This window comes from Mauremys reevesii, linkage group 8 (assembly GCF_016161935.1).
Source record: "Mauremys reevesii isolate NIE-2019 linkage group 8, ASM1616193v1, whole genome shotgun sequence".
In the NCBI taxonomy this organism is placed as follows: Eukaryota; Metazoa; Chordata; order Testudines; family Geoemydidae; genus Mauremys; species Mauremys reevesii.
In genome coordinates, this window is record NC_052630.1 from 76984973 (window position 1) to 77012219 (window position 27247).

The 27247-nt window shown below is 40.9% G+C and overlaps 1 protein-coding gene across 21 annotated transcripts in view; it reads left to right on the forward strand.

Moving 5' to 3' along the window:
- The window catches only part of ZNF644 (zinc finger protein 644), a 121543-nt gene that overhangs the window by 15706 nt on the left and 78590 nt on the right, over nt 1–27247 (forward strand). For 18 of the 21 annotated variants that reach the window (XR_005583298.1, XR_005583297.1, XR_005583299.1 and 15 more), the window contains one exon: nt 12944–12993. The exons of 1 other annotated variant lie outside the window; for it this stretch is intronic. Coding sequence is in view for 2 of the 20 variants with exons in the window: in XM_039483185.1 (XP_039339119.1) it covers nt 12944–12993 (50 nt within the window). In the remaining 18 variants the exon portion in view is untranslated. Of the gene's footprint in view, nt 1–8368; nt 8389–12943; nt 13022–27247 lie in introns of those variants that run through there. 2 more of the 21 variants (XM_039483174.1, XM_039483179.1) reach the window with 2 other exon arrangements.

Genomic DNA, 27247 nt, shown 5'->3' on the forward strand with positions numbered 1-27247 from the left:
TTGTATGTTCATGCAGCTTTGTAAATGAGAGATGGTGGACAGCTGTAGTTTGTGCATACTGGAGATTATGGAACTTTGACTTGGTGATACTATAGAAAAAGGAATTTTCTATAATTCAAACAGAGAAAATTTCAGCAGGTGACAGGTCATGCCAGTATCATGTACTGCTAATGTGTTGGAGAGATTCTGCTGACACATAGACCTAAAAGAAGTTTAGGGCGAAGGATGATGCCAAGCTTACGTATAGTGGAAGCAACTTGTGGATCGGAGTGAAATGGAGAGAGAGACTTGCATTATGTTTGAGTTAGCTTTCCTTGTTCAAGAGAAGCTGTTAGCTTTGAGATATATAGATGAAGGAAATTGAGACAGCTAGTTTACTTGGTCAAGATAACTAAGGTGGAAGGTGGTGCTGAAAGATGTACAACGGAGTATCGGTGTGATATCTCTAACTTGTAACTTAAGATGGCAGGAGTGAAGGTAGATGTAGAGAATTGAATTGCATTGCTTCTTGTATCTTTGATGTAATCCTACTACATGGTAGTTCTTATTGTAAGAGACACCAGACACTGACATAATGAGAGGTGGCAAACACATTTTTAATTACCAAATACTGGGTTAACTCTGTGGAGTATTACCACCAATCATGGCAATTTTCCTTTTGCAGAGTAAGTAAACTTTCAAGTAACAAATACACATATGTAATCTGTTAAGGGTTTGAGGCCATAACATGTTTTCAAAACTATTTTCATATGTACACTTACAGTTCAGTCATCTACTTGTTCATTGCTTTGACTGAATACTGACCAGTTTTTTTAAAGGAATAGTATTTGATTTCTTTTCTCTTTCCTCTCCCACCCTCTCTAACAGAAATGTCTTAAAATTGAATATTTTTATTTGTTTAGGAATGCGGAGGGGAAAAAATACCCATTTATATTTTTAATAGTAAATTCTGTGTGTCCATTCAAGAGTCTACAGTCTACTGGGAATTTATTTCTTTCTGACATGAGGGAGGGCTCTTTTAGTAATTTTACTAGCATTGTATAAGTTTGGAATAAATATCCATGCCTGTAAGTATCTTAATTGATGAAGCGCATGTTCTTGTTCTGTATCTTTTCATTCACTCCTCATTTTAGCTCCTTTAATTACTTTTTTCCCTCTCACTGAGTGACACAATTCTTCACTGCTTTGTTTGTTTTCTTTTTTGGCATGTGGGGACTTGTAATCTATTTGTCTGGACTGTATAGGCTGTGAAGTTGGGTGATGGTGTGTTTTGTTTTGTTTTATTTTTTGTTACTATCAGTTTTATTTGTTTCCTGTGCTTGTCAGGCATCTTTTTGAACTGCTTCACCATCTATGATTAGGACTGTCAGAAAATAAAAACTTTCTCTAACACTGGAAAATTGAGAGATTGCAAGCCTGACCACAGTTTTGGGGAGCTCTGCATGTGTATTATAGGTTCTTCGAATAGGGTGAGTGGAAAAAGGAATAAATGCAACTTCTCTGAGATTAGTTTTCTTCTAGACTCAAAAGCTCATATGACTGGCAAAATCTAGCAGCAGATTCAGGAAGCTAAGGGCAGATGTACACCTATCTGACGGGAGGGCTTCTCCCATTGATATAGCTGCCATTGTGCTCTCTACACAGTGGGATAGGTCTGGATAACTATGTTGCTCAGGGGTGTGAATTTTTCACATTCTGAGTGACGTTATACCAGTGTAAGATTATAGTGTAGATTTGGTCTAAGGCCTTGGCTACACTTGCAAATTTGCAGCAGGGTGTGAAAACACACCCTCTCCAGCGCTGCAAATTGCGGCGCTGCAAAGCGCCAGTGTGGTCAAAGCCCCAGCGCTGGCTGTGTGTTATTCCCCACAGGGAGGTGGAGTACGGACAGCGCTGGGAGAGCTCTCTCCCAGCGCTGGCGCTTTGACTACACTTAGCGCTTCAAAGCGCTGCCGCGGCAGCACTTTGAAGTGCAAGTGTAGCCAAAGCCTAAGTCTGTTTTTTTTCTCTGTAGTATAAGGGAAGGAGAAATAAAATTTTAGCTCCTGATACTGCAAACACTTTTGTGCACATGCTTAACTTTAAGCTCAGGTAGTCCAATTGAAGTCAATGGGTTAATTCATAAAGTTACATACCCCCTTTAGTGCTTGCAGGATCAGTGTTTTAATTTTCAAAATTTTGTTTTGCCTCTAGCAGTTTTGTAAAATTTAAATAGCTTACTCCTGGCATTTAAATAAAAAAGCTAGGGCTGTGGATTAACTGCAGTTAACTCATGTGATTATCTCAAAAAAATTAATCATGATTAAAAAAAATTATCGTGATTAATCGCCGTTTTAATCACACTGTTAAACAATAGAATCCCAATTGAAATTTATTAAATATTTTGGATTTTTTTATATTTTCATATATATTGTATTCTGTGTTGTAATTGAAATCAAAGTGTGTATTATTTTTTATTACAAATATTTGCACTGTAAAAATGAAAAACAAAAGAAATAGTATTTTTCAATTCACCTCATAGAAGTACTGTAGTGCAGTCTCTTTGTCGTGAAAGTGCAACTTAGAAATGTAAATTTTGTTTGTTTGTTACATAACTGCACTCTAAAACAAAAATGGAAAACTTTAGAGCAGGGTAGGCAACCTATTGCACGCGGGCTGAAGGCGGCACGTGAGCCGATTTTCAGTGGCACTCACACTGCCCAGGTCCTGACCACCAGTCCGGGGGGCTCTGCATTATAATTTAATTTTAAATGAAGCTTCTTAATCATTTTAAAAACCTTATTTACTTTACATACAACAATAGTTTAGTTATATATTATAGACTTATAGAAGGAGACCTTCTGAAAACATTAAAATGTATTACTGGCACACGAAGCCTTAAATTAGAGTGAATAAATGAAGACTTGGCACACCACTTCTGAAAGGTTGCCAACCCCTGCTTTAGAGCCTACAGGTCCACTCCCTACTACTTCTTGTTCAGCCAATCGCTAAGACAAACAAGGTTGTTTACATTTACAGGAGATAGTGCTGCCCTCTTCTTATTTACAATGTCACCTGAAAGTGAGAACAGGTGTTTGCATGGGATTTTTGTAGCTGGCATTGCAAGGTATTTACATGCCAGATCTGCTAAGCATTCGTATGCCCCTTCATGGTTCAGCTACTATTTCAGAGGTCATGCTTCCATGCCGATGATGCTTGTTTAAAAAAAAAAGTGTTAGTGAAATTTGTGACTTAACTCCTTGGGGGAGAATTGTTTGTCTCCTGTTTTGTTTTGCCTGCATTCTGCCATATATTTCATGTCTCAGATGATGACCCAGCACGTGTTGTTTGTTTTAAGAACACTTTCACTGCAGATTTGACAAAACACAAAGAAGGTACCAATGTGAGAATTTCTAAAGATAGCTACGGCACTCGACCCAGGGTTTAAGAATCTGAAGTGTCTTCCAAAATCTGAGAGGGACGAGGTGTAGAGCATGCTTTCAGAAGTCTTAAAAGAGCAACACACTGATGTGGAAACTACAGAACCCGAACCACTAAAAAAAAATAAACCTGCTGGTGGTATCTGACTCAGATAATGAAAATGAACATGCATCACTCCACACTGCTTTGGATTGTTATCGAGTAGAACCCATCATCGGCATGGACACATGTCCCCTGGAATGGTGGTTGAAGCATGAAGGGACACATGAATTTTTAGCTTATCTGGCACGTAATATCTTGTGATGCCAGCTGCAAAAGTGCCATGAGAACACCTGTTCTCACTTAGAGGTGACATTGTAAACCAGAAGCATTATCTTCTGCAAATGTAAACAAACTTGTTTGTCTTAGCGATTGGCTGAACAAGAAGTAGGACTGAGTGGACTTTGTTTTATTTTTTAATGCAGTTTTTTTTTACATAATTCTATATTTGTAAGTTTAACTTTCATGATAAAGAGATTGCATTACAGTACTTGTATGAGGTGAATTGAAAAATACTATTTCTTTTGTTATTTGCAGTGGAACTATTTTTATTTTTGATTACAAGTAAGTGAGCACTGTACACATATTCTGTGTTGTAATTGAAATCAATATATTTGAAAATGTAGAAAACATCCAAAAATATTTAAATAAATTATAGTCTGTTATTGTTTAACAGTGTGATTAATCGCGATAATTTTTTTAATCGCTCGACTGCCCTAAAAAAAGCATTTTTAATTTAGCTCTTTATAAATTTTACATTTCAGTAGCACAGGTTATCATGTTAGTTTTACAAAGCCTCAACCTGATTTAAATCAGTTTTAAAAAAATCATGTGTTCAAATCATGATGCAAACCAATGATCTAAATTGCTCCACCCTGGGTGCTAGTTTTAGTCTTAGGAATCGAATGTGGATAAAGTAATTTCAGACTCATAACTGGAACCATAAAGATCATCCAGGGTCCCTCCCTATGCAAGCATTTAAAAGGAGCAGGAAGCTGTGTACCTCATACAGAGCTAGTTAGCCTTGCTGATTGCCTATGTGGGTGATTGCAATCTGATGAGTACACGTACTCAGTCCAACAGCTGAGTCAGCTATAGTAACTGACTCAGAAATGACTGGTTTAAGATAAATGCTACTTTTTTCAATCCCTTTCAAAGGCAATTACGTAAGTGTGAAGAGGAGTGCCTCATGAGGTGGTTATATACTTCATACTTCCCTAGGTGAGGAAGCTGGGATTTAGCTAGTACTCTCCTAGCGAGTACATGCTCTGTTCTTTTCCCCCAATCCTTCTGACCTTAGTTCTTAAGGTCTTCAGATTTCTTTAAGATGATGGTAAGACTCTAATACTTCAGGCCTGCAACAAGTGGAAGCCAGAATGTGAACATGGTGAAATCTTTTCCTTCTGATTAAAAAGTTTTTTAACTTGCATTTCTCAAATTATAATTTTGGAGTGGGAGCATCCTACTAAGTGTAAATGTCATACCTAACAGATAGTGTGGGTGTAGTTTATACTGGTAAAACTGCTTTTCCTATTACTGCTTATTCTGGGCCACTTCCTCCTTCCAAGTGAAATAAGTTATACCGGCAAAAGTGCAGTTTTGCTGGTATAGCTGTGTCTATGCTCAGAGGGGTTTTTGCCAGCTCAGCGGTGTCAGTCAAAATCACACCTCATCACATCCCTGATCAATATAATTCAGAAAAAGTTTGTCGTGTATACCTAGGATCAGCAGTTGCAAATATCCCAGGTGGATGCAGCAGTAGATTCCTTAGCAAATGACAAGAATTCATTTGGGAAAGGGCTCCTTCCTAATGGAATAAACAGAAATGAAGATAGATGATTTCCTCAGAAAAAATATAAAGTGTTGACAGGAGCATTGCAGGCTTCTATTTAATCAATGCAGATTCATCGTAGCCTTTACACAGGCAGCAATAGCATAGTCCAATGCTTCTCAAAAATTCATAGCATGAAACAGATTTTAGTAGAGAGAGACTTGTGAATTACCACCCCCTCCCATTCATGGTTGCAGGGATCACTTCTCTTTCCACTCAAACTGCCAGTTTATCAAAGAGAAGGTTAAGAAATGACTTGATCACAGCCTGTAACTAAGTAGGGAGATATCTGATAATAGCTGACAAAGGCATAATAAGAGCCAGTGACTGGAAAGTGAAAGAAGAGAAATTCAGATTAGAGACAAGATGCAGATTTTTTTTTAAATTAGGGAAATTAACTTTTGGAACAACCAAGACCTGTTGTGAATTCTCCATTATTTGAAATCTTTACATCAGGATTAGGTATCTTTCTATAAAATATACTGAAGCTGAACCATAGGATGTGGGCTTGATGCAGGAATTACTGGATAAAATTCTTTGACCTTTTATATATGAGGTCAGACTAGAAGATCATTGCAGTGGCCTTAAATCTCTAAACATCCCCGTGACAATCACAGCAATTCCTTATGATCATTATATTGGGAAAGAGTTTTTTGGTAACTGCTGTCTGACCAGCCACCACTTTGTGGACTGCAGTTTGTGAACAAATAGCATAATGAATGATCTTTTAGTTTTTTTGGTAAACTACAGATTTTATTTTTGGATTAAAACATCCATCTTTGTTTGCTGGGAATCCTGCATTTTTTTTGTTTTTTGTTTTCTCCTGCTTGTAGGGGAGTATGTTCTGGTTTTTTTATTACCATTATTTCTCTGCAGATCCCTTCCTTGTTTTCTAGTTTAATATTCCAACTGTAGTATTATACCAATACATTTCAGATTATAGTACTTCATTTTGTTCCTGAAAGGCTTCTAATGTGCTACTGATTTGGGGACTGCAAAAGCTGTTCTATCTTATAAGGAAAATGGAAATCCCCAAGATAAATATATACAGTTTAATTTTACATGCCTTATTTTGCTATTTTATATAGGCTAATTTGAGAACTAAACTATATTCTTCTTCTTCAGAGAACTATGTTCTGTCCACATTTAGATCAGAAACCTGCTACTTACAGATACGTTTTAAGTACAGTTATTGCTAATGTTTCCCTAAGAAGTGTGGTCAAAAGATTTGAAGATTGTGAGAATGGTAAATCCATGCTGTTGACTACAAGGGGGCAGTATTCTATTGTATGGTTCTTAGCAATAAAAATTCCTGTTTGCACTGGTCAGGGAAACATGGTTGGAGCTACTGTGGTTCTTTGAGGACATAACCAAAGTGCAAAGTTTTACGTTAGTTTCTACTTATTTTAATGCCAGTTGTTAGGCTTCTGTATGTGTAAGATACATTTATGTTATGAAAGCAAGAGACTTGGACTAAAGCATTTTAAAAATCTGATTATAACCTAGTTTCACTGTCCACACAGGCTGGATCATACTTGCTAATAACATGTTTGGGCCACAGTTGAGCATAAGAGTTGTTATAATTAACCTGCAAGGCGGGGAGGCTCGTGCCCTTTCTTGCTACTTTATGATGGATAATCAAGGCCTGAAAAGTTTTTAATTTAATAACAAAAAAACACCTCCCCCACTCCTCTTCTTTTTTATCATTAGGAATAAAATTCTGTCCAGCCTTGAGGGAATTACGATGAGCTAATTGGAGAACTAAAAGTGGTGACATCGCAAGAACCAAGAGCATGAAGGATCTGAGGGGAAAGGGACTTTTACTTAGGTTGTCTAAGAGTGCATCTACACTGCAAAGAAAACCCATGGCCGGCCCATGCCAGCCAACTCAGGCTCGTGGGGCTTGGGCTCTGGGGCTGCTTCACTGCTGTGTAGATGTCTGGGTTTGGTCTGGAGCCCGGGCTCTAAAACTGAAAGGTAAGGAGGGTGTTGGAGTATAGAAGTCTACACAGCAGTGAAACAATCCTGCAGCCCAAGCTCCATGATCCCAAGTCAGCGGGCATGGGCCAGCCGCAGGTGTCTAGTTGCTGTGTAGACAATATCCTAAAGGGATGTCTTCACTGCAGAGTTAGCTGAGGCGATCAGCACCTGTGTATGAGGACCCAGATAAGCATAGCCTGGTGTGAGCAGCCACACTGCAAAGCCGTACCCAAGTGAATGTGTCCTCAACAGTGTGTGTTGCTAGGACTTCTGGGGGCACATCCCATGTTTTTTTGTGCTATAGTAAATTGAACCTGTCTTTTTTATTCTTTTCCCAGTGAATTGTGGGAGAACTTTTCTGTCCTTCTGGGCATACAGGGGGAACCTGGGGAAGACATTAGAGGACTCTCAGCAATTGAGAGATTTAGCCTGTGTTCTCACTGCAAAGTGCCTGGGCTACCAGCCTGAGTGAAAGCAGCAGCTCAACTGTAGCTTATCTCTTCACCAGTCAGGCCAGCTAGCCTGGGTTTAAAGCATCACTAAACTCAGGTGAGAGTTGTGCGGCTGGGAGGGAGGTTAGGGGCAACACCCAAGGAAAAGCCAAAGTTAACTGTGCAGTAAAGACATATCCTTAAAACTCTGGCTTTGTGGTTTTATTTAATTTCAGTGACTTCCTTTATAATTTTGGGTAAGTCATCGCTAAATATTTCACACCGTTGCTCTCCAGTCAAGATGTGAGAGTTCACACATATGTCCTTGAGTCTTCTCAGAGGCCCACTAGCGAAACCAGAGTATATTATCTAACAAGACATCAGCATTTCAAAGGTAGAATATAAAGCAGGGAAAAAGGGAGAGAGCCTTCTGGACTTCCTCCATATAGCATAAAAGAAGCAAAAGTTATAAATTCAATTTTTAAAAATATTGCTCATCACCTTTAAACTCAGTTGTCGTCTTAGTGAAGACAGGCCGTAACAATGTCAAGCCATAGGATTTGAAGGGATGGAATGTTTCGTGTTCATTACTGTCTTGATTTACTCTACATCTAGGATTACCATCTTTCAGGTTCCCAAAAAGAGGACACTGCCAGAGAGGGGGGGAAGGGGCAGCTGGAGGAGAAGGTACAGTTGGAGGGGTGTCTACTGGGAGGTGGTATTTGGGTGGTATGGGAAGGGTGTCTGTACTGGGAGAGGCATTTGGGGGGTGCTGGAGGGGTGTGTGTACTGGAGGGGGTATTTGGAGGTGCAGGAGAGGGTATTTGGGGGGTGCTGGAGGGGTCTGTATATTGGAAGGGGATTTGGAGGGTACAGGAGTGAGTATTTGGGGTGTGGGAGGGTATGGGTACCGGAAGGGAGTATTTGGGAGTACTGGGGGGCCATTGGAGATGCAGGAGGGGATGTGTACTGGGAGGGTGTAAGCGGTTGGTCGGGGCTCAACTCTCCGGCTGGCGGGAGGGGAGCCACACCGACTCGCTTCTTGTCCCCTCTAACTGGTGGGACGGCAAGACATCAGGGTTAGCACCGCCTCCCGTTCTCAGGCCCTCTGGAGCAGGGGGCGGGGTTGAATAACAATAGTTCGAGATAAGCCCAGGCCCTCTGGAGCAGGGGCTTGGGTAACAGCAACCAGTCTATAAGCCCAGGCCCTCTGGGGCAGGGGCTTGGGTAACAGCAATCAGTCTCAATAGGCCCCGGCCCTCTGGAGCAGGGGCTGGGGTAACAGCAATCAGTCTCAATTAGAAGGTTCACAGGTTCAGACCCTCAGGCAGGGGCTGAACACAAGGCACCCAGTCAGTTAGTGGAAGCCCAGGCCCTCAGTCAGGGCGGGGCAACAGCAGTTCAAATAGGCCCAGGCCCTCTGGAGCAGGGGGCTGGGCAGGCAGCAGTACAAATAGGCCCAGGCCCTCTGGAGCAGGGGGCTGGGCAGGCAGCAGTACAAATAGGCCCAGGCCCTCTGGAGCAGGGGGGCTGGGCAGGCAGCAGTACAAATAGGCCCAGGCCCTCTGGAGCAGGGGGCTGGGCAGGCAACAGTTTACAGGGCTCAGGTCCTGGTGGCAGGAGCTGAGCAATAACAATCGCTCAAATTAGTGCAGGCGTCTGTCTGCGCTGGGGTGAGGGGGAGACTGCCACCCGCGAGTGGGGTGGCAGGGGGGGACACAGGCCCACCCACTCCACTGTGTCCCAGCCCGGGGCCCTATTAGCGGCTATCACGGCCGCTGGTCAGTGGGGTCCTGACCAAAACACACCGACATGGGCACCTCAGTGCCTATAGCCTGACAGGGGTCGGCTATCCCCGGGCTACAGTCCATCTCCCCCTCCGTGGGTACCTGCTCCTCGGTCGCCGGGAGGTCGGGCCAGTCCATCTGCATGGGCTCCTCGGGACCAGGGCTTGGGGGCAGGTCCGGCAACTCCTGCTGGAAGTCCGGCCCGGCTGCCTCCGACGGCTCCTCCGGGTAACAGCAGGGCGGAAGCGGCGGCGGCGGCTCCTCCTCGTACCGGGCGGGAGGAAGTCCTGGCGGCCGCTCCGGGTTCCGATCCCGGGGAAGTTCCGCGGGTTCCTCTTCGTACCGGGCGCGGGGCAGTGGGGGCCAGTCCGGATCGCCGCCTCGGGTCCTGGAGGGTTCCCAGTCTGGGGCTCCCGCCGGCACGTCTGCTCGCGGCGGTGGCTGGCTCCTGACTGAGCTCTGGCGTTCTCCTTTTCTACTTCCTGTCCCGCCCCTTGACTTCCGGGGGGGCGGGGACAGGAAGTGGTGGCTCAGCCCAGCTGGGCTTCTGGGAGGGGGCGCCCTCTGCTGGGCAGGAGGGGAGCCACACCGACTCGCTACAGAGGGGTACTTGCAGCCTCACTCTCGACGTGGGGGGCAGTAGCGCAGGCCTGGGACACAGCTGTAGTAGTCTATCAGTGCCTCCTTGCCTCTTCCCCTTTCCAGGGCTGGGGGCCAGGGCTTGGGTGGGTGGGTGCAGGAGCGGGCGGCTGCAGTGCAGGGACCAATCCAGATGTGGAGCCAGCTCTTTCTGAGCTGCAATGTCTGCTCTGCAAAAATCCTGGACATTTCCTCTTATTTGAAAAATCTGCTCAGACGGGGCGGAGGATCAAAAAGGAGGAAATGTCCAGGAAAACCCAAATGTATGGTAACTCTGTCTACAGCTCTTTTGTTAGAATTGTTTCATCTGTGTAGTCCAAAATGGGATGTTACCCAGTTTCGAATCACAGGGGTTCATAAAATTATACTTGGTAGTTTGGGACTGGAGTCTGGTTGGAGGGGATGAATAAGGAAGAGAGGTGAATTAGCTAAAGCACCTTAACTAAAACAGCCAAGCCAAAGCCCTTTGAAGCCATGTCTACACTTGGGGGAAAGTGTATTTTTAATGTATTAGCTAGAGCATGTTAACTAACACATATTAAGACTACAGTTTGCCTGGTCTATACTAGGATTTTAACAGGTTAGCTGGTCTAGAATAAAACTCTAAGGGGTGTTAGCCAACATCTTAAAAACACACTTTTCCTAGTGAAGACAAGGCCTTAGTTTGGCCCAGCTCTGATGTCCTTCAGCACTTGGTCTCAAAAAGGTTGGTGATTCTTCTGAAGTGGTTTAGAAAAATCGTTCTCACTTTCCCCACTTGCTTCCTTGTCTTCTCTAATAGAGTCTGAGTCATAGAGTGCCAGAAGGGACCAGCAGATCATCTAGTCTTACCTCCTGTATATTACTAAACCCCACCCAGTTATGCCTGTATTGAGCATAATAACATGGATTAGAATAAAGTACTATAGACTAAAATATCGTATGCCACAGGCAGAGAACAGGAGGGACTGAGTGCACTAAAGCCCCTGCAATGACGGAATTGATTTGTTGAGATATACCGAGGTGATCCTAGCAAGTACTCAGCTCACCATGCTGCAGAGGAAGGTGAAAAATCCTCCAAGATCCCTGCCAGTATGACCTTATGAAAAATTTCTTTCTGATCCCAAATATGGCAATCAGTTTGACTGAGCAACTGAAAAAGAATTCTCTTTTCCATCTTAGAGCACAAGTTCATCCTGTCTGGTGTCCCATCTCCAGATGTGACCGTCTTTGATGTTTTAAAGGAAGGAGAGGAAATAACCCCCCTAGAATGCATTTGCATGGGGGAGAGGGGACAGATTCTTTCCTGACCTTGTAAGCAACTGGCTAAAGCTCTAAACATGAGATTTAGGGGTATAAGACTCAGGACTGGAACTCCCTTGTCCACTGAGTCTGGTTCCCCACCATCATAGGCAACTCAGTTATACAATCCCACCGATATTCTAGGTCATCCAAATTGTTCTTGTACAATATTTTGATCCTCCTGTATTGACAGTGCCTCCCAACTTTTTCAAAAGCAAATTTCATTAACAGTCTCCCACTATTTGTAATAACCTCATTAATAAAACTGTTAAATAAGATCAGTCCCAAAACTGGCCCTTGAGGAACTCCACTAGTAACCACCCTCCTGCCCAATAGTTCTCCTTTAGGCACAACTTGTCTTTTACAATTCTTGTACTAATCCTTATCTGTTCCAATTTAACTACACCTCTACCCCGATACAACGCGGTCGTGGGGAGCCAAAAATCCCTACCGCATTACAAGTGAAACGCCGTTATATTGGGGTAGCGGTGGCAGGGCTGCAGTGGTGATTTAAAGAGCCCGGGGCTCCGGCCGTGGGGAGCCCCAAGCCCTTTAAATCACCAGCGGAGCCCCACTGCCGCAGCCTCGTGGTAGCAGCAGCAGGGCTGCAGCGGTGATTTAAAGGGCCCAGGGCTCGCTGGAGCCCCGGGCCCTTTAAATCACCAGTGAGCCCTGTTGCCGCAGCCCCGGGGTAGCAGTGGCAGGGCTCTGGCCGCTGCGGGGAGCCCGGGCCCTTTAAATCGCCGGCGAGCCCCGTTGCCGCAGCCCTGGAGTAGCAGTGGCAGGGCTCTGGCCGCTGCGGGGAGCCCGGGCCCTTTAAATTGCTGGCGAGCCCTGTTGCCGCAGCCCCGGGGTAGCAGCAGCAGGGCTCTGGCAGTGATTTAAAGGGCCCTGGGCTCCCCACAGCAGCCGGAGCCCCGGACCCTTTAAAGCGCGTGTTATATTGAGTCGCGTTATAGCGGGGTAGAGGTGTAATTATATCTCATGTGGGACTGTGTCAAAAGCTTTATTGAAGTCCAGATAGATTAGATCTACTGCATTTCTGTCTAAAAAAATCAGGTCTTTTCAAGGAAAGATATCAAGTTAGTTTGGCATGATCTACCTTTGGTAAACCCATGTTGCATTTCATCCCATTTTCCATTTACATCCAGGTATTGAACTTATTCTTTCAGTTAGCTGCTTGGTGCAGTCCAGGGAAATAGCTTAGCAGACATTGAAGATGTTGGCAAGGGGTTTTCCCTGACTTTTTTATGTGATTTTCCTGCTCTGTACACACAGTTTACCGAAGAAATATCTTGTGTACATTTTTGTTACTGTATCAAGTGTCAGGTCTGTAGATATTCAGGGTCTCTCCTCACCTTTTTAATTATAATTATCCAGTCATCTTGATATCTGTGCATGTGAGAGGGAAAGTGACTTTGGATTTTGTATGTATAAACTCCTTACTTGGAGCTCTGCTGATATGTCATCAAATGCTTACAGGATCCTAAGCAGTATGATGGCTCTAAGATTTTCACTTTTTTATTATTTTGCAGGTTTGTTTTAAATCAGACCTCGCAGCTTGATACAAATAAAACAGACAAAGGTAAGTAGAAAACCAGCTTATAAACATGGTATGTAGCAAATCTTTTATCTCTTAATACCTACTTATAAATAGCCAGAAACACTGGTTTACAGAAATTGGAATAAATTAATAAGTTAAAGTGAATGTTTACTTGTTTGTAATAGCTTATTTTTCCTCTTCTGAGGTCTAAAAAAATGAAATTCTTGTGCTGTTTTGTGTTGACTGTGTATTTAACATTGTGATGACAAATCTGATAAATGATCCATAGCCGAGAAAGTAACCTGTACTTGTGCTAGCTGTGGAGAACGAAAAACAGTGAAGACTTCATTCATGTGGATTTCTATTTGCAAATTGTTCACATGATTATAAAGAAGGGACCCAAGATCAGAAATGATCTGAAAGTGACCTCCTGCAACCTGCAGCAAGACCACCCCCACCTATCCACCCCACCCCCTGCCCCCACCTTGCCCTGAAGCCCAAACCTCCAGGGAAATAGCCAGCCCTCTAGCCTGGAGGAAAATTCCTTCCTTCCTTCCGACCCCAAATATGGCCCAGCCCGAGGCGAGCAGCTGGGCAAGAAGCTCTCCCATCAAACCTGGTTAAAAGACCTGCATACTATAGGCACATCCACATGATCAATTGATCCTCTATCCCTCCCTATCATCCCATCCTCCATAACTTATCTAGCTTAATCTTAAAGTCGTGGAGTCCTTCTCTTCCACTTGTTTCTGCAGATGGTTCTCAATTGCATCCTCTGATGGTTCCTGGAATTTAGAAACCTTTCTTCCTGCCTGAATTTTGACCTGACATACATATATCTCCTGTCCGTCTACATTTTCACATTAGCACTTCCTGAATTTCCTTCCTTCCCTTCCTTTATCCTATTGATATATTTAAAGATAGTGTAATCATTCTCCTCTCATCCTTCTTTGGTTAAACCGAAAAAGCAAGTCTCCTCAAGTCTCCTTCAAACTTCAGGCCTTCCATGGATCATTCTAGTGGCCCCCTCCTTTCCTTGTGTTTCTATTTTTTTTCATCCTTAAACAAAAGACCAAAAAAACACACAACAATACCCAAATGAGGTCTTCTCAGCGCATATATATATGGGACTAGCACCTCCTTATCCCCTACCTAAAAGAAATACCCTAATGCAACCCAACCGCAGATTTTTTTTTAACGGCCACCACACATTACTCACTACAGTCAGTCTTGCAAATCACCAGGACTCCTAGGTCCTTCTCCTCCCTCGTTACTTCCAACTGTGTGCCCCCAGCTTTATAACTAAAGTCTTGTTAGACATCCCTAAATGCATAACCTTACACTTCTCACTACCTATCCAGTCATCCAAATCTCCTGGAAAATATCCATCCTCTCTCCGAATTGACAACGAATTGACAATACCCCCAAACTTGTCTCCATCCAAACTTTATCAGCCCTTGGTCTCTCTTGGTAAAGGTCAGCAATAAATAAATTGAATAAAAAAAGACAAAAAACCGAGCAAAACTCCAACTCCACAACTCCCCCTCTCCACAATACCCCTTCAATACTACCCTACCCCCCCTTCTCCCACTCCCTCTCCCTTATCCACCTCTCTCCATTTTCTCCTCATCCATCCATATTTCCTAGTAATTTTTCATTCTATCCGTATCAAACGCCTTACTGAAATCCAGATATATGAGATAGATGATTTCCTTGTCTTCTAAAAAAACTCTCTAAAAAATCTCAGAGAAAGAGTTGGTTGGTTTTCTACCTTTACCTTCTCCAATCCATGTAATATCCATCCCAGTTGCCATCGGCCTCATGCTGAACCACCATTCTCTTTTTTTTTTTTTTGATGACTTTGCATACTACAGATGTTAGACTAACAGGCCTATAATTCCCCGGGTCACTTTTTTTCCCCTTCTTGAATATAGGAACTACATTATGAAAAGCTACCAATGTAGTTAGCTGTGCTACAGAAGTATTGTTTAGATTTGTATTTCAGATTTAATTCAGTTCATAGCTCTCTTAACTGGTAGATCGAAAATTTGAGTGGCCACCAGAACATTTAACGTTTTACAAAATGAAATACCAGAGGACATCAGGTTTACCTATATTCTTTGGTTTTCCTGTCCTCAGGGACTGTATCAGGTGGCATGAGACTGACTGACAAGCTAGTAAGGACTTTACTATAAAGCATTGATATTCTTCAGAGTATTACACGGGCATTCTCAGATAACTGCAAAATGTATGTTCTCGAGGAGAATTTTTTTTCACTGCAGCATTGCCAAAAAGGAACAATTCACAATAAATATTTTCAGATCAAGGAAATTCTAACTAAAGCTGGATTCTAGGCCTCTCTTTATTGCTTGACATTCTGTTTGTGGAGGATTTCTGTAGTCAGAAAACCTCTCCTTCTATTCCCCATTAAAGTTTGTTAAGCAAATTTAACTTTGAAGAACAAATGATTCACATAGTCAGATCTTTTTAAAACCTCTTTCGATTATCAGTTGGCATTCCTTTTTACATTTTTAGGTGTATAGGAGTTTGCAATCAAAGGTATCCTCACCTTCTTGCGAGGGTGCTCGGTGGGAATTAAGGGACCAAACAGATGAGTCTCTAAGGCAGTGGGGTTGAGTATTAGGAGTTTGGCCAAGACTCATGTTAGAGAAGCTTTTTTTCTAGGACATGACCAGGGCCATTTGTATTCTGAAACGTGCTGGAATGAAATGCTGCGTTAGAGCAAACCCTTTCTGACTGTGCAGCAAGTGGGAAATCCCATGGTAAAATAAAGCAGGCAAACAGGTTGATTTTTTTATTTTTATTTATTTTTTTTTAACTAAAGATAACTCCTGGGCCAAACAAGAGTCAAGTGTGCTGCATGATTTTGAACAAATTGACGTGGCTTGAGAGGAATTGGGGAGACAGGTGTAGATAACACCACAGAAGATGGAGTACAAAAAAGTTTGGGTTGTATCAAGAATAACGTTTGTAGATATCTATGCTGTTCGAAAGATATCTGCATATATCGGTGACTTAAGAAACATGGGTCACTGGTCAATAATAGCTAGGTTCCATTACCAAAAGTTACCCATGCACTCAGCGGTCCCTAATAATGAGGGACCGCTGAGTGCATCACTCCATTTTAGACCTAAATATACCTACAGTCTATAGAGATCAATTTGTTACAAACACAGATTTATAAAGTCAAGATTATAGAAAATGTTCTCTGTGGTAATGAAATTAAATTTGAGCCTCTGTAATTTTAATCTCTCTGCATACTACTTGGCCTACTTTTTGCATTACTACTTGGCCTACTAAAGCATGGCAGCTTTAGTTAAGGATCCATTTCTCAAGGAACTTTCTGTGCTTGAAACCTGGTCATGATGGCATTGTATGTACAGAAGCTTCCTCACTTATCTGACTATTTAGGCTCTACATCCCATTTTCTGCTCGCTATTCAACTAACATGTAATCTTTGAACCAAATAATGGGTAGCTTGCTATTTTGGATGGGATGGGTTTACACATATTGAACTTGCTTTGTTTCTCTGATCTGTGATTAATATGTAGACCTAAAATGAGTTCAAATTGCTTTAAAAATAAATTGAAATGTACATTTTAAAATAGGCTTGAGCTGCTTTGTGTCTTCACCTCTTTTGTCCTAAGATTCTGAAGGAGCCACAGGTATGGACATAACAGCACTGATTGTAGGAGAACACTTCCTACAAATTTGAAATGTCAGTTTGTCTACTGGTGTAGGTTTGTGTACTGGAGTAGGCAACTCTGGGCTGAATAGTGTGATCTTCTGTTGTTTGGAGGAAACAATATAAACAGACGGGTTATTGTATCATGTTGATATTTAGCTAGAGAAGAATGTTTCCAATACACCTCTACCTTGATATAATGTGACCCGATATAACACGAATTTGGAAACAACGCGGTAAAGCAGTGATCCGGGGGGGGGGGGGGTAGGGCTGCGCACTCCAGTGGCTCAACGCAAGTTCGATATAACACGGTTTCACCTATAACGCGGTGAGATTTTTTGGCTCCCGAGGACAATGTTATATCGAGGTAGAGGTGTATCATAGTGGCATGAATATGTTTAACACTGGAACTGATGACAATTTCAAGCCAGACTTTGAAAAGTGGAACAGTCAGAACTCTGCAAAAGTATGCCCACAAAGATTTTCATCTTTTCCTCCCAGATTGAGTTTATAATAGAAGAACCATGAATGGGAAGATGATTTTTGTTGGGCCACATATAGTGTGTATTCAAGTCTTTTGGGCCCCTTGTTACCTCTATTTTTCATGCCTGATAATGATTATCTTAACTGCTTTCTTCCTGATTTACAGGGTAGATACAGGTACAGTGTATTAATAGTTTAAATATGGGGGGGGAGATTTTTCTTTTCTTTTTGGATAGACTGGTGCAGCGATATTCCCAGTGCAGAGAGCACAATAAATCAATAAAAGAAGAGAAGCTAAAGAGATGGGCAAAGATTTTAGATTGGACAGAAGGAGACAGGTCTGGAGAGGTAGATCTGTGAGGCCTCATCATAGAGAGAGTTGAATTTGTGTTTGTGTATGGAGTTATTCAGAAGGGTGTGGCGGGAGGAGAGAAGTCACAGAAAAGCAGGGTGATAGGGCCTGGGGGCTGTTGGATGTGCTGAAAGAGAGCAGGTGATGGTCAGGGAGGGAGAATTCAACAACAGAGAGGCCACTGTCTGGAGACATGTCAAGTGAATGGCCCTTTTGGTGAGTGGGAGAACTGAATCAGGGCTGTAGGTCAAATGAAGAGGTGAGGGTAAGGAAATGAGCAGCTCAGGGGTCAGATGTGTTATCAACACAAAAGCTGAAGTTGCTGCAGATGAGTGTGGGAGACTGAGAAGAGAGGAAGCGAGAGAGCCAGAAATTGAAAGAGCCAGGAGTTGAAATCAGAGGGGAAGGCTGATGGGGAGGAGTTGAATGGATGGCAGCTGACAGCAATCTGGAGGGGGAGAGGAGAGGGGTCAGATACAGGTTTATTCAAAAGAGGGAAGAGAGATTGGTAAGGGAGGAGAAGGGTTGTTGAAAATGGCAGCAGGATCAGGAGAGGAGAATCTCAATACCCTCACCATGGTCTTAGAGAGTGTGAGAGAAGGAGGGGCCTCCATAAGAGGGTGACTGCAGAAGCAGGTCAGACAGAGGGCTCCAGATCTCTGTGAGAGCCAGGAGCTGGAGAGAGTGAGATAGGAAGAGGTCCTGAATGACTGATCTTTTTAGAAATGACAGCAAGAAAAGGAGGGGGGGGGGGTTGGGTGTGAGGTTAGGAATGGTAGTACAAGAAGAGTTGTGGTGATGGTGAGGGTGGAGGGAAGGTCAGGGTTGTGGCAAATGTCATCAAAGATAAGGAGGACAAATTGGATGTGGGACCTAGATTTGTGCTGGCAGGAGGAGGGGGCAGGTTGGGATGGAGAGGAAAAGAGTAGGTATAGGTGGTAGGAAGAATTGTAGAGGGGTGAAGGTTACCAGGAAAGGAAGAGGGAGCCGGTGGGAGGGAAAGGGAAGAGGCAAGAGTATGAGGTTCGGTGCTAGCATGCAGAAGAGGGGTGTGGTGTGGGCTATGGTTGAGTGGCAGATGAACAAGACTGCAAAAATCCCCAAACCAAACACACAAGATCGAAGATACATTCCTGGGCTGGCATGGGTCTCTACTGTCTGGGAACGATCCCTTGCTATAGATAGAGCTCCCCAATTGCAGTCCCTGTTGGTTGTAAAGGGCCAGGACCAGGCTGTGGCTCGCAGCCTGTTGTTGAGTCCCTGTTTCTACAGAGTTTTCTACCACCTGCCCTTCTTCCCTGCTTCTTTCATGTCTCATAGCTACAGAATTCTGTATCCTCAAAGGAAATGAGAAATAGCTGGGCCAGCTGTGTCCTTTATGCCCTGGAGGGAGGTGAGGGGAGAGTGCGAGGACATCCATAATACAGGTGTGACTCCAGCAGATACTGCTAGCCAAAAAGAATTGGCTCTTTAGCGCATGGTGCATGCGCACCAGAGGTGAAATTAATGTGGACAGCACATCTTGAAGAACCACTGCTACTGAAGATTATTAACCGTTCTTTCCTAGATCTGTCTCTCAGATTTGGCTTACCTAATACAAAGTACAGTAATGACATCAAAATACTTAGCTTGGTATACTTGTTAAATAGCAAGATATATTTACTATAAAGCAGAGGATGGACTTGGTGAACAATTAGTGTTCTGTTCCTTCATGTATCCTAAAGTTTTGATCGTTGTAGTTTGAAGTTGTAGAATTCCAAATTTCCAACTTTTCATTTACTTGAGCAATAAAAAAAAAAACTCTAAAGTAATGCATGTGTTTTTATTTCCTCTGGAAGATTCCAACTAGATTGTGTGTGTATGAGAACTGAAGTATCTGGTCTAGTAAGCTTGAAATATTTTTACAAGCAAACTGATTTATGCAATTATTTTACCTTAGACTAAATATAGTCCAAATGCCTCTTGGGCAATGAAGAGACACATTGGGTGCTCTTATGTATCACTATCCCCTTTGTCTTGTATCCTATTCCTCTTTTACAATGTGGTGTTCCTCTTTTACTATAATTAGCACATTGGACATCTGATAGTTCTCAATTTTTTTTCCAAAATAAATTTGGTTCCTTTCCTAATCATTCAGTATGTTGGATAATACTGAAAGGGAACCCTCCCCCCCCACCCCCCACCAAACTGCTAAATTCTTAGCTCCCAAGTTTGACTTTCTTGGCCTTACCTAGAATTGGCATTTGTTTATAAATTAAAAATACACGTGATCATTGAAGAGTACAGCTGTTGAGCTAGGAGCATAAGAAGCAGGCCCCAGGACAGATGCAAAGTACTTCCCTAAATGTCAGTCATTGTACAGTACTGTAGAGTGGGATAGAGGAGGGAGGGTTTGCCCTTAAAAGGTTCCCTATTGAAAGGCACATCATGGGATTGGAAAGGATAGCATGCTGGTAGTGTGCTAGGGGCCAGAGAAGAAAATAAAAGTGCTGATCGTTCCCACCTCCCATTGAGGAATTCCTAATTTAGGGAAGATGAATCTTGATGAGGCAGGGTGGATGGCTTCCTCAGATCATCAATTTTACTTCATTGTATTTTTAAGTTTATCAATCATACCAATACAATATCCAGTTACCTATAAAATATTTAACAGAACATATGACTAGGGCTGTATTTTTTTCAGTTTGAAAAAATCTGCTTTCGAAGAGCAAAATGGCAAAATTTGGTCATGAATTTTCGTGATTGCAATGGTCACTATCAACCAAAGAAAGTATCACAAGTAGCTAGGTATGTTTCAGTATACATTGAAGAAAGAATTTTCACTTTTTAGCTTGATGGAACTTCACTTTGAAAAATTCCAAAAATCAGAAGATGTATAACTTGTTATAAAACCATGACAAACTTCAGTAAAATTGAATTAAAAATTTCTTAAGTTGGCTGTAGGGAAGCTGTACTTTAAGTTCATTCTGTGGCAGCATGCTGTTGACATGCAAATTCTCTGTCTTTGTGCTCCTGATTTTATCATCTTTCTATGCATTATATGAAAATCTTTTAGAACTTGTATTTTTGGACTAATGCACAAGCTGACTGCCAAGTTTGACAAATCTGGGAAATGTTCTTGTCAAGAATCAAACTGAGCTGATTTCTTACATTTCCTGACCAACCTGGTTGTGACCTTTAGGCACTATAACAATATAAATATTAAATAACTTAGATTCTATTCAATCAACTTTGCAGTAAACAAAAAGCTGTTAGGAATTTTGAATATTAATGGTTTCCACTGTGAGAACTCAATTTCACACTACTCATAAAAATCTGTAACTACCATGAAAATAAGCCTTATATATGACTGCCTGTTGTTGCAGCAGCGTGATCAGACAGCTTGAAGAGAAGTCATGAAATAATATCTACTGAAAAGAGCTATAAAACTCTTCTTTGATGTATAGGTTGCAGAAGAGGATAATATACAAATACAAGACTATTTTTAAAAAGTTTCAGTAATGGTTGGGTGAGTGCTAGCCTTACATATAAGCCAGCCCTGCCTGGATTGTCCTTTGAAAAGTATGTTCTTGAAAGTGTGTAAGGGAATGTAAGAAATAATAATAAAAAAAGGTAATTTCCCCCTCTCAAAGTTGTTCGACTTTATTAATTCCAGTGAAAGATATAGACATTTAAACTTGGACAATATACTTGTTGCTCTGCACAGATCAGAGGAAGACACTGTCTGTCCACTGGAGCTTAACATGTAAATTCTTATAGAAATCAAAATTTAACAAACTACTAAAATTAAATTTACTGTAACTCTGCAGGATATAACTGCTCTATCATACAATAGTAACTTTAAGTATAAATATAAGATTTTAAATTATTTTTGTTCATAGCTATGGGAGTAATGGTTAAAGGCTACAGTAAACAATACTATATGTAAAAGATTACTTTAGTATTAGAAAAAAGCTTTAGTTATTCAGACTGAAAGGAAAGTTCCGTTTTGGAACATGAAACAAATGTTCAAATCCATTTTGTCCTGAGCTACTTGTGTGGTTTTAATAATTTTTTTGTGCTCATTTTGAAAAAATAAGTGTTTTCGGTTCTCTGTTTTTTTGTGTACTCCGTCAAATTGTTGGTTAAAGATTTTGATCACCACTTGGTGGCAGTACTTGGCTTCAAAAGGAAAATGGCCTTAAATCTCTTTAAAATTACAGATTAGAGGATACAGGAATTGTATTAATTTTGTTTTAAAATAGGAAAGAATGGCAATGTGTTCAGAAATGCAAGAGGCTTTTATTTAACATAAAGAAAAGCTTTTAATTGTTATGTCCCAAAAACTGTTTTATAGAGAAGTTAGTTAGAATGTTTAAAATGTATAATTAAAGAGATGTGATTTTTTTATTAAATGTTAACTTTGAGCAATGTTTAACTGTAAAGCTAAAGAATTGGTGTGCCCTTCATTGTGTAATAACATATTATTTACCTTAGTGTTTTACTTTTATTGGGGACGGTGTACTTAAAGGAATTCTAACCTACTGTAATTTTGCTACTAATATGATGACATTTCTCTAAATGGAAAAGTTTTCATTCAGTTACTTCAATTGAAATAGCATAACTTATTTAATATTTTGGAGATGATGGCTCCAGACAGTGGGACAAGGACTACTTTCACCTGTTCTTTTCCTAATGATGTCCCTCATACCTTTGTGATTGCAGCACTTTTTGGCTTGAAGGGAAAACTGCTTTCAGAATTGCTTGTTTCATGAAGACTGTGTGTTTGGAGGGCCAGGGCTTGCAGGGGATGGAGGAAACCCCCCCGAGCAGGCACTCTTATAAAAGTGCCTCCTGTTGGGACAATTCTCATCTCTTGTAACAGGAACTAGAATTGGCTGTTGCTGTGTGTGCCCCACCAAAAAACCATAAACAAACCAAAAACAAATAAGTCTGCCAGAAGAAAGTGCATTCTTTTTGTGCATCACCTTAGAAGTTGATATAGGTTGGGTGCCTAACTCCCTTAGGCTCCTTTGAAACACGATAAATCAAGAAGGCAGTCCAGGTAAGCTGTCCTGACCTAGAGGAGGGTATAATCCACAGAACAGTAGTGAAATTTACTGATCTTAAATTGCATGAAATTCAGAAATAATAAATACCTTGAATATTAGAATTATTAATAGAAAATACCAAGTTGCGAGTTGGAAAAATGCAAGTTAATACAGTGGTGGAAGAGTAATCCCAAACTGAGCAATTTAATGAGACGCTCTTTGAAAACACCAATGGTGAAAGAGACCTAGAGGGGATGGTGGGCAATATATTAGGCGTGATGATGTTCATAGCGCCATTGTGTAAAATAATTATCTTCTAAATGCACCTATAATATTTTGTTCAGTAAAGGGGGTTTAACCTGCTCAGGAGACTTAACTGCGGCTGCATCTGGTGGTAGCATCAGTGGACATTTTTTGGGTAAAATTCCTTAATTTGCATAATGCCAGATTTGAGAATGGGTGAAAGTTGTAGATGAAATCTGAGCCTGCAGGGCACATCCGTTGAAGTAGAGTTATAATGGAGATCAGAATGAGGCCCCTGTATATCTATATATGTATGTTAAAACCTAGAATTTTTCTAGGGACTGATAAAATGTGGAGTTTTAATTTGGGGGGAAAAAAGGGAAGAAAGAAAAGGCTGAGAATTTTACTGGAAGGGAAGAATGGACAGCAAAAAAAAAGTCTACACCAAACATTTTTGTTTGAAATGCAAATACTTAATAAAATGGAATTTTAATGATAAAAAGTTACTTGTAGCCAAAATACTGATCTGTCTGCAGGTTACTCTAGACATAAGTGAAATAAAAAATATTTGAAGTCTGAATGAAAGGAGCCAGGTGATAATGAGGAAAGGAAAACCTAGATGATATGGTATCAAGGTTTTAGATTTTTAAAGAAAGGATGCTTCGGCATCTGAAATTAGCATGAAGGAAAGGAATTAATCTAGGCAGAGGGGAACATAAGAGAAAGGTTTGGAGGAGAAATCAAGTGTACAAATAAAGAAGAGTTATGAAGGATGGAAGTCAAAATTGACCAGAATGATTCATGGTCTGGAAGACCTTACAATGGGAGACTTAAGAAGCTTAGTCTATTTGTGGTATTGAAGAGATATTTGAGACAACTTGATCATGCCAAGTACATCAAAAGAGGGAAGATTTCTGATATGAGAGAGCTCTAATAGACAGACATAACAAGATCCAGTGGCATGAAGTTGGAAGTCGGACAAATTCCAACCGGAAAGAAGATATAAATTTTAAATAAGGATTATTAACCAACAGTTTAAGGGTTGTGATAAATTCTCCATCCCTTGAAATATTTAAATAAAAACTGAATAAGACATTCTAGGATTTATGCTCTAGTTCAACCACAAGTTATTGGGCTCAATACAGGAATAATTGGGTGAAATTCTACTGTCTGTGTTTAGATGGGGGGCGGGGTCAGACTAAATTACGATTGTTCCTTTTGGCTTGAAAAATCTGTAAGTCTGTGAAATAATAGTGAAGAGAACAAGAGTTTATATTGAGGAAGTGTTACAGTTGATGGAGGTGAGAACTAAACTTAAACACAAACCAGCCCCAAACCATTTGAGAATGGTCAGCCTTTTGGTGGGGGGTGGGTTGAGGTGGAAAATAAATTTTGAACAGACTAAACATTTTTGCTACATAGAAGATAATTCTCCTTTATTCTCTGTGTGCCATTGATATAGAACATTTGAAGCTGCTTCATAATCAAATAATTACAGTATTTTAAAATATCCACCTGTTGTGTTGTATAAAAAAACCGCTGGATTTTCAAAAGCACTCCACATCCGCAGTTTGAACCAGAATTTCAGGAGAAGGGTTAGGCACCCAAACAAAGTGGCCAGATTTTTCAGGAGTGTTCAATTCCTATTTTTTTCAGTGGGCACTGCTGGGTGCTGAAAATGCTTGAAAATCTGGCCGTTATTATAAATACTGAAGAAATAGAGTTTCTGTTCTGCCAATTGGATGTCAGTTTTGTTAAAAGTAGTGCTACTTAACATTTGAATGCACATGAAAGCAGGAGGCGGCTTTCACAATTCTCTAACATTCTTAGTCTCAACAGTACTTAGATGTATTTTGTACACATCTTTGTATTTTAGTATTAGAATATAACTCTTAAACCTTCAGCTTCTCTGATAACCATTTGATGATTGGCACTTCATTTGTCTGTGGGATGACACATCCTCACACAAGAAAATTCGTGGGTTTCCATGTAATCTCATCAAGGATCATTGGGAAACTAGATGTTTTGGCAGCTGGATAGAGACGAATGGGGCTTTTAGCACTCAGGGTCGTTTGAGTTGCTGGGATAAACATATTAACTGGATGTTTCTACTGAAATGATCAGCAGTGACAGTTAAAAAACGTTGCCCTTTGATTCTGAAATTGAGTGAGGAGGTTTAATCATTGGAGGTTTTTAAGAACAGGTGAGAGAAGCATTTCAGGGATGGTCTAGGTTTACTTGGCCCTGCCACAACACAGGAGGCTGGACTTGATGGCTCCTTGAGGTCCCTTCCAGCCCTACACTTCTATGATTATAATATAATATCCCATAATGCTGAACGGGGGGCTGGTCTTATCTATCTTAAAGACATTGCTTCAGACTGCCTGCAAACTGAGGAAGGCAACAACACTACATAATTTATATTCATTTCACTTTTGAAAGGCTACCTTTGCTATCATGAAGGCTAGGAACAAAACTCCTTTTAGATGAAAACTTAGATTTTGCAGCATAGTTTGTCAACGAGTGAGTTCTGCAGCATTTTCAGTGGCAAGGAAATACACAGGAAGATGCTTTAAAAAGCTTGTTTTCACCTTAATTAGTGTTACTCCATAATAATGGGGTCTTTTTTTTTTCTAACTTTAGAAAAAATATCCTGGGCTATGCAGCTGTCAACCCAAATATGTTATTTTTAGATTAAGGAATTAAAAAACAAACAAACAAAAACCAGAATGAGAGGACTAGGGTGACCAGACAGCAAGTGTGAAAAATCAGGAGGCAGTAATAAGAGCCAATATAAGAAAAAGACCCAAAAATCAGGACTGTCCCTATAAAATTGGGATATCTGGTCACCCTAGAGAGGACTGAAGCAGGAGATACATGAATCAACCACCCTGACACTTTGATATCCATATTGTTTGGTTCTGCACTGCAGCATGCTCTCATTTTTTAAGTGTAAGACCTGAAAGAATTAGAATTATGGTAGAAGATGGTAGAAGTCTACAGTGGATAGGATTCCATCCCAAAAGGGTGGTTTTTTTCATACCTCTGAGTGACATAAGTTTTGCCAACATAAGAGGTAGTGTGGATGTGGCTTAAGTGAAGAGACATTAGGGAGAGCGCACTGACACAGAGCAGCTGGAAGAATGGCTGGGATATACTGTGTCTTGGAAAATAGCACTTTATTTCAGGACCAAAATAATCAAACTAAAATATGTCTCCCCTCTCTACCAGTTCTCCCCCAAATGTACATAACCTCTCTGACCTTAGATAGTCTGTATGGTCTTGAACACTGTATTATACTTGTTTGGGGTATATTGTTTTCTTGAGAGAACTTGAGTTCTTAATTTCTTTTGCTGGTGTGTGGTGGTGATCAGTTGCTGACAAATACCACACACAAATCCAGCTCTCGGTAATTTAAAAAAAAAAAGTATCTGAGGAATGGAAGCTTTGTATAACATATGGGCTTCGGGTTCTGTAATCTATTAATGTGGCTTTTAAATTATTGAAATTTATACTAAACGGATGTCTCTGCAATAGTAAATGAAACTCTAAAACTGAGTATGTAATAAGCAAAAACTTAACAGCTTTAATGAGTGTTGAATCACAGCTAGAGGAAACTGCTGGTTATTTGCCACTGCAAAAATATATTCATTTTAAAGATAGTCATGTGACAAAGGTGCATACTAAACAAGTTTCAGTGCAGACGAGCAAATTTCCTGTTTTTGGAGTTTCACTATTCTAAACTGAATCCATAGTGTTGATTAGCTTGAGGCTCTCTTACCTTTACAAATAATTTGATTTTCTTAATGGGGCATACATAATACATGCTTAAGTTGAAAAGAATTCATTCTTTTTACAGTAAAACTTTAAAGGCTCTGACTTTGTTGAGAGTTTCCTGGAGAAAATTTAAAGCAATTGTACTTACTGTGGAAAAAACTGCTTTAGCTGTACTTAACAGCTAGATTTTCTCTTTTCAAGCTTTTAGAAGTAGTTTTCTGTGTTACAGCTAATTTGGTTACCAGTTTATGGTCCCAAGAGGATGGGGATATGTTCTTCAGTATTACCAATCCTAAGCATTCAAATATCAAGATTTTCATGCAGTCCAACTACTGGGGCTTTAAGAAAATCACCAAATACTGAGGCTTGTGGTATAATCATGAGTTTACAACACTGTCTCTTACTACTTATGTATGAATAAGGACCAAAAGTCAATATTTTCTTTGTAAGACAAAATACTCCAAGTTTTCTAAAGAAACCACTTTTTATATGTTTTAATTAAAAATGCTTTCAAAAATGGTATTTCCAGACATCTATCTTGCCGTTTATAGAAGCACGCATTCCTCTTGCATTGATTGCTGTATGCATGGGCTGCTTAGAAAATTCAGTGATTCAAATATGGTCTCCCAGTCCTTAGTGAGAATTAGGCTATGTCTACACTGTAGCTTGTGTCAGCATAACTTATGTCACTCAGGGGTGTGAATA